Below are 16,493 nucleotides of genomic sequence, written 5' to 3'. Positions count from 1 at the left end.
AACACATCAAAGAGGGAGTTGTGCATATTGTACAGAAAATGGATGGTCTTTCCACAGATTAGATCATCTGGAAGGGAGTTTCTTAATAGCTTTGAGCTCTGATATCAAAGAGCGGCACTAGCTTTAAAGGTATTATAAAGGTTTACAGAAGCCTAATTTTCCTTTGAGCATTTGATGTTCCATACAGCATAAAGCTGTTACCTGTCTCATGTATTACATTCCAATATATTACAATACTTGTGATGTGCACTCAGTGACATTACCACACCAGACAGCTTTGAATATGACTAAGTTAACAACAATAAATGATCACCATAAATGTGTACATGAGTAAAACGATTAAATGCAGAAGAAATTAAGGGAAACTTAGAGAATCCTGGTGAGTTCTTTCAACTGTTTTCAATTCAAAACCATGTGTCCTTAATCACCAAATTGCATTATTTTGAAAATCTACACAAGAATTGATACTATTAGTATTTTTTACAAAACACCTTTGTAAGGAACCTCCCAAATTAGTACCTTTCACACTTTGCTGATTTACCTATTCTAAACCCAAGATAAACAAAGGAATTCTTCATTTAGATTCAATGGATGTGAAGAGAATCCAAATGATAGTGTGTCACTTGAAATGCCTTTATCTTATATTAGATCAGAATCACATTCTAGAACTTTACATTTGAGCCCTATAGTTTGGTTCCATCATGTTTTATGCCTCTGCTATTTTAGGATTTTTGTAATGGATTTATATCTGTAGCAGTAAAAATCCTGCAAAAAGAACCATCCAAATGAGTAGTTAAATGCTGGATTAGCACACCACCAACTCCAGTACTTATCCCTATCTACCTATCAGTGCAAATCATCCTCCCTCAGCCTTATATATATGTGGTTCTCATATGCCTGTTCATACATGATGACCTCCATTTATGGATGAAACAGGTACCTAAACTGATTATGTTACTTACCAGGATAATTAGGTGGTATTGGTTAATGCATCCTACTCTCCTTATAATCCAGGGTTAACAGGCCATTAGGTAGGATACATAGAGAAAATTGTCTCAAAATGGTAAGACGCTCCTAGTGAAGCTTATGCTTAAAGTAATGGCTGGCTGATATAAATCCTGTATTTGAATCAATGACTCTCCTTCCCATCTACTTATTTCAATGTAAAAAATACAATGCATGATGAGACCATGTCGTAGGGAAGATATTTTATATGCTTTCCTTCCACAGGAGGGCATCAAATAGATTCAATTTTCTATCAGAAAATCTGATACACTGTACAATTGAAAATTTAATAGTGAAGATGATGTAGAGATGAAATAACAAATAAAACAAAAATATCCTCTCCATAACACGATGAAGCAGGATTATTAGAAGTTCACCCACTCAATAACTTAACAGCTAAGAATTATGAAGTCTTGAGCAAATTACATAGCTTGGGATTGCACGTGCCTTTAACTGATTATTGTATTGCCCATCAGTGTACTTCTGTTCACTAATTGATGTTATAAGACACTGCCAGAGATAAAGCAACAATAACATATAAATTACTAATCTGAAGCTGATAATGGTTGGGACTATAGAAATACAGAAAATTGCAGATGGATACTAGATTTCTCTCTTCCATGCTTTTGCAATTTGATTTAGCACTTGAAATATTTTTAAGGGAACAAATTTAAAGATCAATTAAAACAAATTTCCAATTCACTAAGACATGGGAGGCTTTTATACATCATGTAGAAGGTGACATCACCCAGCAGTCATATTTCAACAGTTGAAAGCAGCTTGGAACTGACATATATTGGGTTGCATTAAGTGTATTTGCTTAAAGGAGAGATATATTGTGACCTCATTGTAATATTTCAACAAAGACTGTAGCCATAGTCATTATTTCTAAAATCCATGCTAAGAAAATACTTCATTGTGTCTACAAGTGGCTTTAACAACAGTAATAAAACAGTTAATGGTATTTTCTGGATGGCTATCAGGTGTCTACATTATAATGATTTATTCCTAGCAACAAACTAAAAGCAAGGTTTAGCACATTAAACACATTGCAAAATACAGATTCTACAAAAACAGAACATGCTGGAGAAACTAAGCAGCTCAAGCAGCATTTGTGTAGCAAATAGAAAAGTTTTTGTTTTGTCTATAGACAAAATTCTATGTTCTGATGAAATTACCTGACCTGCTAAATGTTTCCACCAATTCCAGTTTTTGTTATAATGCATTAAATTTTGCCTTTCCTATACAAACCTGCAGAGCAAAGAATTATATAGAATTTTAGGGCAATTAACAATATCTTCTCGTTAAAAAAAATAAAAGGGTATAATAATGTTTTGAGATTTTGATCACATAAATGTTGAAAGCAAAGCTGGAGTGAATTATTGTCATTTGAAGCCAATGAGGAGTTTGTTTTCATTCTATAGAATGTTAGAGATTATAGTATTAAAAGCCATTTAATCCATTGCATTTGCAAGAATAAAGTTTTCACATTGGACGCAATTTTTTTTTACATTTCTCCAAATGTATGTGAGTAAATACCATAACTGGAAATATAAAGAAAATGTTGAGCTCTGATATGAAAAAAATTGCATCCTGTAAGCTGAAAATGTTGCATAAGTGAGAGGCATTCCCATGGGGCTTTGATGAATCTTTATTTCAATTTTCCTCTGATGCTCTGTCTCTCTTATGAATAAAAATGTATATCTGGACTTATGTAGTGAATTTGGGTAAATGGGATCTCTCACATAGAGGAGCATGATGCATTGAAAATCATCAGTATGATTAGTAAACCGATATATCAGACTTTGTTAAAGGTCATACAAAACTAGCATTAAAGTAAAAAGCTACATTGTGATCTCAAATTATAACTCCAATAAACATTTAAAAATATTTCATTATGTGTGGATTGTATTTCATATAACATTGTATTTGTGTTAAGTTGAAACTAATTGCAAATTGCCCTCAGTTAATATAAATGTCCCTGTGTGTTATGGTCCTATGAGATATTAGATACAATAGACTTAAAATGCTGGTGGCACAGGAGACAACTGATCACATTGTCCAAAGACTGGTAGCTTATAGGTTTGTGATGGAAAGCCCAAACGTTTGCTAAAAAGGCAATTACACTTTCTGGCGTATGGAAAGGTTTAATGCAACATTGCTGCCAACAGACATGAAAAGATCAGACTTTTAACAATACTCAAAGATTTTAGATTGTTAGATTTGTGGAGTTTAATGCTTGTCAAATAGATTAAGTTTTGTCATGTACTTATGTAGCAAATCAATATTTCCTGTTTGAAATGCTGATATGCATTTGATAGGATAAGCATACATAAAAAATAAAATTGAACAAAGGAAAGAAAGAAATTGAATTAAATTGTTGGTAAAAGATCTGTTTTATGAATTTTTAGGAAATTATCTGAATGTAAGGCCAATAATCTTGGCAATATTCACATTAGCCGCTGAGTACAGAATGCCATTTATAGATCGGCAACATGGAATATTATTGAGTAAAAATTGCAAGAAGGTAACAAATTATAAGCATGCCTTGCCCATAAACCCTAATGATGTTTCTTATTTTTGATCAAATTAAAGCATACAAGGAAAATACTGTAAAACTTAATAGTTACTGTATAGCTATGTTTTCTGCTGTTACACTGACAAGTCTTAAACCATGCAGTGCAGTAACAGTATCTTAAGACACCTTAGAAAAATAATCATTGGAATAAGGTAGAATTTCATAAATGGAGAAAATTACAGGCTGAATCTACCAGTTATCTTAAAAATCTAAATGGGCGATCAACTACTGCACAAAGAATAAACAGATAAATTATGATGCCTTGCTTAAAATATGAAACACACATTAGTCCACCAGGCACTTTATTAGGACCCCCCCCCCTCTCGTGTTGCAGCACAGACTGCAGTGCAAGTGATTTGACACTTACAGACACTGCCTCGGCTTGGTGCAGGTTTCAGCTGTGACGACACAGCCTGCAAATCTGTTCAGACACTGCAGATACCGCAAACCTTCTTTGTCATTAATGACAGCAACTAACAGTTTCTTTACAATAAATAGTCTTTATAGTTTATTTTCTTCCCAGCATTGCCAGTTTCTGCCATGTCATACAAGTGTGATGACTTCCATATCATTAACTCAAATCAAATAAATGCTTCACATAAATGCCTCTTAGCCTATCATTATTTTCATGCATCCAGAATGCTATAAAATAGATCAGTGATTTGTCTAAAATTGATCAAATTAGTGAAATATTTGAAAGTCACTTTCCATTTCCTTTATTAATTTACTAGCATAGAATTACAAAGATAATTATTCCATTTTAAGTATTTTAGCATTTTCATTTGCTTATTAGCATCCCCTCCTTCAACACAGTACATGTATTCTTCACCTCAACAAATTGCTTACATTTACCATATTTCTACCAATTTTGTGCACACAAAATTTTTGCCAAGAGATAATTAGTAATCCATTTTGTCAATTGTTTATTGTTCTATGTCTAAAATAAGGAAACGGTTGCAAATAAATATAATTTGGCCTTTATTTTGGCTGTGTGTTTTGTGAAGCAAATTATATTGTTTCCAAAGACTCAACTTAATAACTAAAGGTCCAACAATGTAAGGTCACAATATGCATTCTGGAGCACCTAATGCATAATACTTGATTAATGCGAAGTATTTTGTAGTCTTGCAAAATGTGCACACATTATACACCTGAGAATTTGCTTCGAGATTTTGCAGATCAGGTGCCAGGTTCTATGCAAGATCTCCATTACACAACATTGTTTTCTTCATAGTTTACTAATCAATAATGCCACTGAGTAGCTATTCTGCTATCGTGCCCTCTATATCATTCATGATGTTGTTGGACTTGTTGCTGCTTACCCAGAATGCCATTCTCTCGCTAATAAATCTAATATTCTTTAAAATAACCTCTCTAAACAAGAGTTTTTTTGGTGCTCCTGAAACTTAAGTGCATCTTTATTGCAATAAAAGCCTGGTGCAGCCACAAATTATTAATCTCTACTTATTTATACTGCACTGGAGATAGACTTCATTTTGGAAGAATAAAGGCCTGCCCATCCCTTAGCAACACTGCAAAAACACCATTGTTTCAGATTTCCTCTGGAGACAGTCTGTTTCTCTGTAGCTGTTATTTATTTGTACCACCAAGCATCTTAAGAAGCCCCGGCCAGCACTACAGGCAAATTATCTTTGTCTAGCAGTTTCCATAGATATTAATTCTCTATAACATAGATCAATAAAGCAGGTTAAATGATTCTGGGACTGAGCTGCTATGGGTAAATGGTGTCAGCAAAAGAAATACCAAATAGTTCCTCATAAAATAACTTTGCTCATTCAAAGCTTATTTAAATGGAAATTAAAATTTCTCACATCTGAAGGGAATATACAGAAATACAACAAGAGACCTGGCGAAGTGGCAGACTTTAATTCAGATATAATTTCCTGGTTCCTTAAAATGAAGGGCTGTTGATTACAGTTTTTTGTCATTTAAAGAATTTATTGACCTAGTTTCTGTGATATTCCATGGTCTAATTCCATTGCAAATTGTTAATTACATACATTTCTAGCTCCCACTGGGCTTGCTGTCAATGTTATTTCTGATCAATTTATTCGAAAGGCAATTTCCTCCCATGCACTGCCTCAGGCTACAGAGACACATAGTACCTTTAGAATTTACAGTCCACCCAGGAAAGTAATATGGCTGCTGGGTGGAACCTTCTGCATTAAGCCATATTTTCCTCACACAGCTTGTAGAATACTGAGAAAAATTGCTGAAGATTACCCTTCTGTTTTCCTTTGCTTTAAACAATACTATATCGGTTTATTAGCAATCACATACCTTTCCATACGTTATGATTTTAAACTACAACATGTACTTATATTGAAATTAAAATATTGGGTTTTTAAATAATCACTTAAAACAATCAAAGAACTAAAATTCAATATATGTATTTCATACTGCATTCAGATCTACTCGTGACAAATGAAATACTGACAGATTTTGCAGCAACACTGCATTTTGTTCTAATCAGAAATAAAGTACATTTTTTATAAAGTAATATATATATTTTTTAAATTTTCTTTACATACCGGCTACAGTGCTGGACATGGTGGCGCAGGATGTAGAGGCTCAAGCAGCAGGAATGAGATGGGTCTGTGCTGCAGTGGTGTGGAGACAGATGTCTGAATAAGGCACTGACTCAGTGGTGTGTAAACTGCAGAAAGAGAATAGGAGAGGTAACCTGTTAGAAGCAGTAAATCTGAGTGGCTCTGATAGTCATTTGATGTCACTGCTGCACTGCCTCTTTCTCTACACAATGAATATTAATTTGCTAAATGATCCAAAAACTCCCAGTCTTAAAATGCATTTTTTAAAGTATTTGAATTAGGCATGAAACCTCAAAACTCCCCTACCAATTGCACATTCCAAGTAACAGCTTTTTTAGCCTGTTTGACGTTACAAATGATCATTTTAAGACATTGGACTATTTTATGAAATATTTCATCTTCACAGAATATTTGCTTTGAGTGCTAAAAATGAAAATTGTTGACTATCGGATTAAACTTTATATTTTATATACATACAAAACCACTCAAGTGCAATAGCTCACCCAGACTCCTGCTGTTAAAGTATTTATGATGGATAATATAATTCCTTTAACCTATTCAGTACTGTGTACTGCATAACATTTTACTGTGCTAAATAACTCTCCCAGCCTCCTTAGTCAGCACCTTCCAAACCCACGACCACTACCATCTAGAAGAACAAGGGCAGCAGACATATGGGAACAGCACCACCTGGAAGTTCCCCTCCAAGCCACTCACCATCCTGACTTGGAAATATTTCGCTGTTCCTTCACTGTTGCTGGGTCAAAATCCTGGAACTCCCTCCTTAACATCACTGTGGGTGTACCTACACTACATGGACTGCAGCGGTTCAAGAAGGCAGCTCACCACCACCATCTCAAGGGCAATTAGGGATGGACAATAAATGCTGGCCTAGCCAGTGATGCCCACATCTCATGAATATTTTTAAAAAATATATAAATATATATTTCCTCTATTATCTTCATGGCAACTAACTCACTTACTAAAAAAACTGCCAAAAAAATTTGACCTTGACATTGTACATTGCCATGTTTAGATGAAAATTTTCAACACGCTAGGTTAATTCACTGCACAAGGCTATTTCTCACATTTTCCTACAAGAATTATATGCTGACAATGTGCTAGAAAAATATAATTGGCCATTCTTTTTTCTACTCTCAGATTCAAGGGGAAACAATGTCGTGCTTGGTATAAATCGAGGAACAAAAGATAAACAAACAAATCTACTGAACTCTGTCAGCTGACAAATGGAAGTTCCCAAATGAGGACTGAAATCCACATCCACATAACCAGTAAATTACTTAACTAAAATAATTAACATGTCCACACATATGAGTTGATAACAAAAAATTACTAAAATGGAATGAATCTCCTCCAACACTAAATACTTAACAAAGTTAAAGAAAGATCTTTACTCATTTACAAAAAAGTTCTCTTTTGAAAATATCATATACCATGTAGCACTATACATGACATTGTGGGGGGGGGGGGGTGTAATTTTGACGTGGAGTTTACATCAGATGGCTGGTAGTATGAGCATGCCAAAAACTACCCAAAGTAGATTATCAGATGCCCAAAACATTTTTGTGGTGGAGCGCTGATAGATAGCTCACCAATCACCTTTAATAGGGGCTGTTACAACAAAAGATTTAGGGCCCACAATTCTTGTTCAGGCCAGACTGCAGCTGGGGCTGATAACTATTCCAGGGAGCAGAAAATGGTCCAGAATCATGTTATGCCAGATTCTGCAATTATTTTTAACGTCAGCCATTTTCCAGTAAAGAGTTGGGTGGGCCTTCCGTCCACTCGCCTTTTTGACTTGGGGACATGACAGGCAAATTCATGCATTGCTCAAGGAATTCTGATCTTAAAAGGCCTCAGTCGAATTCCAGCTGAAAGCTCTTGTGACTCCCATTTGAGGCCCCATCCCTGACAGAAATAATGAGTCATTTTGGAGTTAGTTTCTGTAGGAATTTTCTTTTTTTAAGGTTTCACCAACATGGATCCATCCACTTTCCCCATTTCCTTGGTTTCTGGCATTGCTATTTCCCAACCATACCAGCTCTGCCTCTGATTTTACCTCCAATCCCCAAAGGTTCATTCTTGAGGTTCATTGATAGCATGGACGTGGACCCTTCTGTGACCTGTGGTAACTTTCCTATGAAGTATAATATTATTTATTTGCATTCAATGATTGCATCACTTAAATAAATTATCAGAAAATCTTGTTCTTACCTTTCAAAATCCACATGTCTTTCTTGAACAAAAACAGATCAGGCAGTATTATTGGAGAGAGAAACATAGGGTTATCGTTTCAGGTCAGTGGTCCCAGATTTGTACGAAGTGAGGTAGCGCTCAAGTAAAAGGATGTTTTACCCACTGGCCGCAATGGCAGCTTTTTGTGCCACATTGTACCATTCCTGCTGCAATGGCGGCTTTTCACGCCATATTATCCCATTCCCAGCAGGAAGCGGATGAATGGCTCATCCATTCTACCAGGGTAAGTCAAACACATCATCATTCTCAACTCATACACTCACAAACCCATTGCACATCCACAGGGATCTCACACCTCAAGGGACAACACCACTAATTCTCACACGCACCCTCACATCTCCATCAGGCTCATATCTGCTCGAGCTCATGCCTTCATCCAGTCCATGGCTCCACTCACCACACAAACATTTCATGTAGTGCCATGCATCTTGCTCACACTCTCTCCATCTGTTTTCATGCAGGAGAAGAATGCTCACAACAGCCCTCACATTGGGCCCCTCACTCACTTTGAGGAGCATGCTATCGCACTGACTGTTGAGGATGTTGACTGTGCCTGCGGCGATGGAGAGGTCAGTGGCGAACACCCACATGAGGATCCTGCACCACATCATCCCTCTCGCATCGCAACTGTGAGAACTCTTTCTCCTGCTTTGGATTCTGGTAATTGTCTCTACTTTGGTTCACAGGGAGCTCTGCCAAGTGACCGACACCCTCAGCCAGCCTGTCCCTCAGCTCCATCCAGATCCTCACCTGCAGCCAAGAAGAGACCTCCTCCATTGAAGAGCTGCAAATAAGCAGCCTGGAAGACCTGTCAAGGCACTTACCCACACCCTCCATCAGCGCAGAGACACATAGCTTGGTGGGACCTAGATCTAGGGCAGGCTCGGTTCACAATCTGATGGTCACTGCATGGACACATGTCAGCAGCAGGAGGCAGGTTCAGCCTGGATTCAGCCTTGCAACTCATCATGGAGAGTCAGCAGAAGGCAGGGAAATATCATGCAGAGCTGTTGGAAGCCCTCAACAGATTGGCATGCGAGTCAGGGGAGTGCATCTGCCTGCTCTCTGATGAAGTGGTGCCCACATGTGCACATATGAAGGGCTCCATGGGAAGAATGGCAGACGCCATGGAGACCCTGGTCCAGCAGAATGCGGAGATGCGCGCAGACCTGCACTCCACCGTGTTAGCCGTGGGTGAGTTCATGCAGTAGCATTGCGAGAGGGAAACAGGGCACCCCGTCGTCAGTCCAGGTGCTCCTTCCGCTCAAGGAGTCAGGCTCGGGCCCTCGGGCACATGAAGGGAGGAGGAGCAACAGCTGGACACTCCTAGGTCATCTATTCAGGAATCTCAGAGGCTTCCTTTCCCTCCGAGTGCCCTTTGCCTGTGACCTCCTCAACCTTGTCCTCTGTCACCGCAGGCAGAGCAGCTGGCCCACAGGAGGACAGCCAAAGCAAGCCGGGGCCCTCAAGGCCTTGGCTCTCCAGAGGCTGCATGCCAAAATCATCAGAGGCAACAGGGCCAACCATTGCACAGGTTGTTTCCACCCCAGCTGCGAATGTCAGGTCAGCACCTAGAAGAAGTGGTAGGCTGAGAAAATTTAAGAAATTCTGATTATAAGTGGTTGCACGGGTGAACACATTTTGTCATTCTATGATCTGAAAATACATTAACTTTCACTGAATAATGCGTAATGTTGTCTTTCAGCTTCATTTACAAGCTTAGTGAGTCCTTCCCCTGCATCTCTCCCAACATTGTTCAGCTGAATACAGCTAGACCACAAATGCTTCTGGAGGGAGAAGTGTGAAAAGGCAGGGCCTTCTGGAGCCTCGTGCAAGCGCTATCCCATGCACGCCCATCACACTCATCTCACTGTCCCGAGCATTTTTAATGGTGCTTGCTGGGGCTCTCTTTCAGTTGGGCCATCTAAGCTGACTTGTATCTCCGCCCACCAACTGCAGCAACTGTGCCCATGGTAGTCGTCACATTTCTGATCAGCTCCCCAATCCTTTCCCCTCCACCCATGTCCTTTCCTCCATCACTGTTGACCCCCTGGCATCACCTTCCACCTCCCCACCGCCACCTACCAACCCAAATCCTTGCCTTTTCAGGATGTCCAGGATGTCCTCCCCCAGACTCCTTCACCCTGTGAACTCCTTCCTGCCTCTGGACTCCTTCCTTCTCCTGGACTCCTTTCCCCACCACCAAACTCCTTCCTCCCCTGAACTCCTTCCTCCTGCCAGACGCCTTCCTCCCCATGGACTTCTTCCCCCTTCTGAACTCCTCCCCACCTCCAAACTCCTTCCCCCAACCAAACATTTTCCCTTACTCCTTCCTTCCCCCTTACATCTACCTCCGCACTTGCCGCATTCTCCCCTGTTACACTGTCCTTCCGTGTACTCCCTCCTACACCTTCCCACCTCACTCCCAACACCCCCCAACCTCAGCCCCCCGACACCTTCCTTCCCCCCCACCAACCTCACCCCTCCCTGCCGACACCTTCGATCCCCACCCCAACCTCACCTCCCCAGTACACCTTTCTCTCCTAGTCAAACCTTGACCTTCCTCTCCCACCCCACCCCCGATACACCTTCCTTTCCCACTCACAGCTGGTCCTTTCTCTCTCCACATCCGTAGCTGCCAATGGCCAAGACCGATGTTCTGAACTGGACCCGAATCATCAACAGAGAGCTCCCACCTTCCGTGAGCTGCTTTGTGGTGGTGCCACATCCATGAGTAAACACCCAGCATGTGATGCATGTGTTCTTCCTGGGTCCAGTAGCTGTGAAGCTCCAGCAACTTGCTGCTCAGTTGTCCACAATCTGAGCAAGGCCCTAACAGTAATCACCGACTTCTGCACATCACACTTGTCCAGACGTGTTATGGGTTTAAGTGTTTTCCTGCGGCCCTTACGGAAAATTTGGCATGAGGGGACCATTCCAGTTGGGCCTTACTTTGCATCTCATTAGTGGGATGTGGGCATCACTGGCTAGGCCAGCACTTATTGCCCTTAAGAAGGTGGCGGCGAGCTGCAGTCCATGTGGTGTAGATACACCCACAGTGCTGTTAGAGAGAGAATTCCAGGATTTTAACCCAGCGACAGTGAAGGAACGGCGATATAATTCCAAGTCATGATGGTGTGTAGAGGGGAACTTCCGGGTGGTGGTGTTCCCATGCACCTGCTGCCTTTGTCCTTCTAGATGGTAGTAGTTAGGGTTTGGAAGGTGCTGCCTAAGAAATTTCGATAAGTTCCTGCAGTGCATCTTGTAAGTAGTGCACACTGCTGCTACTGTGTGTCGGTGGTGGAGTGAGTGAATGTTTGTGGATGGGGTGCCAATTAAGCAGGTTGCTTTGTCCTGGATGGGGTCGAATTTTTGAGTGTTGTTGGAGCTGCACTCATCCAGGCAACTGGAGAGTATTCCATCACACTCCTGACTTATGCCTTGTAGATGGTGGACATGCTTTGTGGAATCAGGAGGTCATAAAGTCAGAGTCATAGAGGTCTACAGCACAGAAAGAAGGCCCTTCGGCCCATTGAATCTGCACTGGTCAAACAATTACCTAGCTATTCTAATCCCATTTTCCAGCACTTGGCCCATAGCCTTGTGCGCCATGGCATCGCAAGTGCACATCCAAAAACTTCTTAATAGAGGTGAGTTACTCGCCACAGGATTCCTAACCTCTCACTTGCTCTTGTAGCCACAGTATTTATATGACTTGTCCAGTTTGGTTGCTGATCAATGATAACCCCCAGGGTGTTGATAGAGGGAGATTCGGTAATGATGCCATTGATTGTCAAGGGGTGACAGTTCGATTCTTTCTTGTTGAAATGGTCAGTGCCTGGCACTCGTGTGGCATGAATGTTACTTGCCACTTATCAGCCCAAACCTGGATATTATCCAGGTCTTGCTGCATTTGGACATGGACTGCTTCATTGTCTGAGTAGTTGCGAATGGTGAACATTATGCAATCGTCAGCAAACATCCCCACTTTTGACCTTATAATGGAAGGAAGATCATTGATGAAGCAGCTGAGGAGGGTTGGGCCTGCTCTTCTCTGCAACAAGATTTTCTTTTGTCCAGTTCTAATGAATGGTCATTGTCTTGAAATATGAACGCTTTTTTCCACAGGTGATACCTGGCCTAATGAGCATTTCCAGTGTTTTCTGTTTTATTTCAGCTTTTCACAGTTGCAACATTCTACTTTTTATTCTTCATTTTCACATCATTTAGGTAATCTATTAATTTCCCCCTCCACCACTTTGTAAATATCTCACATTAAGTGCACCTCCACCTCCAACTTACTTTCACTTGTCTTGGGTTTCTCAATGAATCACACTCATCTTGTTCACTCCCTTTTTTGTTTTGCTTGTACATGTTCCCAGTACTTCTTTGTTTCTTTGGTTTATCATCTTGTTGGTTAACATTCAGTCAGATTCACTCACTGTGAATTTACTCCAATATTTTATTCTCTGTAATCACTTAATGCATCTCCCTCTCAGTATACTGCTTCTGTTTAATCTACTGCAACCACTATTTTCCTTGGCTGTGATTTTTTGCTGGTATTTTGCTTTTAACTTTGCTTCTACATTTTTGTCTGATAATGCTTCTGTGAAGGATATTGGAATGTTTTACAACAATGACAATGTTCTATAAAGGAAAGATTTTGTTGCTTAGGATCCTCTTTAAGACATAGTTATCCAAGTAATTTCTTCACCCCTCTATTATTTTAGCTAGTCTGCTGATTTTATGCTGCTTGGCTGGCTTGGAATAATGGACCTCTCCCAGTGGCTAAAGCTTCCTTGATTAGTTAATAACTGATGGAGTCTATCCTTTACTGTACTTAATGCATTGCTGGTAATCGATGTGTCTCCGCCCACCTCGATGTTTATGGATTTTGTTCAATTACACATTTGGATTTTAGGAACCCTAGGAAGTTTTAATGAAATTATCCCTGTTTAGTTTCTGTTGTTGGTTTCTTGCCATTGTATCATTACTTGTTTCTTTGGGTTGGGTGTTTATTTATTTATTTTTATGTTTAATTTATATTTTACTGGACTCTACTATTCACTTTGACTCACCTATTATTCTGCTGGACTCTGCTGCATCTTTGTGCCGTATAACATAAATAATTTCAAATTATGTCAGCAACAAAAAGCTCAGATATCACACCATCACCCTGGGGGGAAGTGATGGCATAATGGTATTGTTGTTGGACTAATAATCCCAGAAATAATTCTCTAGGGACCTGGGTTTGAATCCTGCCACAGCAGATGGTAGAATTTGAATTCAATAAAAATCTGGAATGAAAGTCTAATGATGACCACAGAACGATTGTTGATTTTTGTAAAAACCCATCTGGTTCACTGCCCTTTAGGGAAGGAAATCTGTCGTCTTGGTGACACATGACTCTTAAATACCCTCTGAAATGGCCTAGTAAGCCACTTCAGTGTAACAAACTGGATGGTCCACCTGACATCGACCTTCACTGTCGCTGGGTAAAAATCCTGGGACTCCTTGCTAACAGTACCGTGGGTGTACATACACCACATGGTTTGCAACGGTTGAAAAGGCAGCTTCTCAAGGGTGTGAATTCACATCCCATGAATGAATTTTTAAAAAGCAGCACATTTCTGCTCTGGTTCCCAAAATCCTAATCTCTGCATTTCCTGTGTGCGGCATAAATTATGCTGGGAGAGCATGAGCCCAATTGAAATGACAGAAAGCCTAAGGAAGGCCTTTCTGTGTCCCAGCAGCACAGATACACTTGACAAAATGCACCAATGGTCTCATTGTCTCTCCATTCCACCCCTGAAGCTGCTTGACTCTGAATTGGAATACATGGGTGCCAATTGTCCTTCAGTCTCTCACCTACACAGCCCGGCATGAGTCTTTCCAGTGAATGCTTGCTAGCTAGTCAGCTGTTGAACCACCTCAAGGAAAAGTTTGCTACCTAAAGAATTGAAACCCCACTGTTTGAATTGTTCCCTTTTTGGATCTCTGAGTTGAACAGTATTGCAACAACATAAATCGCATTGTAAATGAGTGCATGTCATGAAATCATAGAATGATTACAGCGCATTGCCTTGCCAATTTTTTTCTCTTTAGATATTTCAAAACAGCCCAAGTTTCTCCTATCCATGCAACTGAAATTCCATAGCACCAGTGCCACCCCACCCCAGAACCACACCACATCTCCCCCACCGCCGGAACCGTTCTTGTGAATCTTCTCCGTACCCTCCAAATAGCCTTCATATCTTTCCTAGAGTGTGGTGTCCAGTTGAGGCTGAACCAGTGTTTTATACCAGTGGTGAGCTTAATTCTCATCCACAGCACAAATCCAGCAATTTCTTGAAACTCATGGAGAAATTGCAGCAGGATCCTGTTTTTGCAAGGCTAACAAAGGAACGGCTCAAAATGGTGAACTATTTGTGCTCTGAATCACATCACAAAAACTTATTTAAAGGAAATTAATTTTACTCCATCATTGTAAAGCATCAATATCTACATTTTATGTCATTTCTGCTCCTGGAGTGGATCAAAATAATTAATTTGCAATGGTTAAAAGCAGATCCTTTCTGGTTACATCTATTGGAGCTATTTTGCTTGTTGAGCTAACTCAGTGCTTCTCAAATTGGGATCCGCAGACCCTGAGGGTCGTAGAGACTTTCTAGGGAGTCCTCAAGTACTTACTGGGCAGCCAAAGATGGGCTTTGTGTGAGACTTGTGGCAGGAGTGGAGGGGCTGCCAGATGTGCAGTGCAGAATGGCTTGCTGTATAGCCTAGGAGGGGACTACACATAGAAGAGCACTGAGAGCAGCATGAAGATTGCTATCTATGTAAACTGTACTAGCTGGGCCAGTGCAGTACCACTCAGCTGGACAACAGTAGAGAGGCATTGGAGGAGGATGTTGTGGTCAACTGAGTCAAAGCAGATGGGTCGAGAAGGACAAGGAGAGATAGTTTACAATTGTCATAGTCACATAGAGTGTCAGTTGTGACTTTAATAAGAGCCATTTCAGTACTGTGACAGGGCGGAAACTGACTGGAGGGATTCAAACGTACAAGAGATGGGTTTGGGAGGCGATGACATATTCAAGGACTTAGGAGAAGCAAGGGAGTTTGGGAATGGGGTGGTAGTTGGGGTCAAGCATTGGTATTTTGAGGAGAGGATGAAGACAGCAGATTTAAAGGAGTGACAGACAACACCTGAAGTGAGAACTGTTAATAATGTCAGTTAACATGGGGACAGGAAGGGGAGCTGGGTGGTCAGCAATTAAGTGGGAATAGGCAATAGGGTCAAGGGAGCAGGAGGTGGATCTCATGGACAAGGTGAGCTTGGACATGAGGGGAGATAAGAGTCAAACTAGAGGAAGATGTGAGTTCAGAGTTATAGCAAAGGGAAGTTTTAGAAGAAGTCTGGACCCGTGAGAACATTGTTATTTGGTTCATTTTGGTTTACAGTTTCCCCGCGAGGTTTGTAACAAAGTTCTGTTCCCCAGCTAAAAAATTCCATCCCTTTCCCTGGTAACTTTCGTAGGTTGAAACTTTGCATCATATTTGACCCTGAGATGAGCTTCCAACCACATATCCATGCTATTACCAAGAACACCTATTTCCATCTCTGTAACATTGTCAAACTTTGCCCCCGCTTAGCTCATCTGCTGCTGAAACCTTCATCCATGCCTTTGTTACCTCTAGACTTAACTATCCCAATGCACTCCTGGCTGGCTGGCCTCCTACATTCTGCACTGCATAAACTTGAGAGCGTCCAAAACTCTTACTTGCAACAAGACATGTTCACTTATCATTCCTGTGCTCTGTGACCTACAAGGGCTTCCAGACAAGCAGTGCCTTGATTTTAAAATTCTCATCCTTGTTTACAAGTCCCTTCATGGCCTTGCCTCTCCCTATTTCTGTAATTTCTTGCAGCCCCACAATCCGGTGATGTATCTGCATTCCTCTTATGCTGTCCTCTTGAGTATCCCTGCTCTACTGGAGTCGTGCCATCAGCGAGGCCCTAAGCTCTGGAAAACCTTCCCAGTCCATTCTCTTACCTCCTTTAA

The 16,493-nt window shown here is 40.7% G+C and overlaps 1 protein-coding gene across 2 annotated transcripts in view; it reads right to left on the bottom strand.

The window, feature by feature from the left end:
- The window catches only part of LOC121287653 (stathmin-3-like), a 64,155-nt gene extending 57,899 nt beyond the window's left edge, over positions 1-6,256 (bottom strand). The window contains exon 1 of one of the 2 annotated variants that reach the window (XM_041205609.1): positions 6,136-6,256. In XM_041205609.1, the coding sequence (XP_041061543.1) occupies positions 6,136-6,154 (19 nt within the window). In that variant the 5' untranslated portion in view covers positions 6,155-6,256. Of the gene's footprint in view, positions 1-2,183; positions 2,249-6,135 lie in introns of those variants that run through there. The other variant, XM_041205611.1, reaches the window with a different exon arrangement.
- Positions 6,257-16,493: the final 10,237 nt, after the last annotated feature.

This window comes from Carcharodon carcharias, chromosome 14 (assembly GCF_017639515.1).
Source record: "Carcharodon carcharias isolate sCarCar2 chromosome 14, sCarCar2.pri, whole genome shotgun sequence".
NCBI lineage: Eukaryota > Metazoa > Chordata > Chondrichthyes > Lamniformes > Lamnidae > Carcharodon > Carcharodon carcharias.
This window is presented reverse-complemented; position numbering and strand designations above follow the sequence as displayed.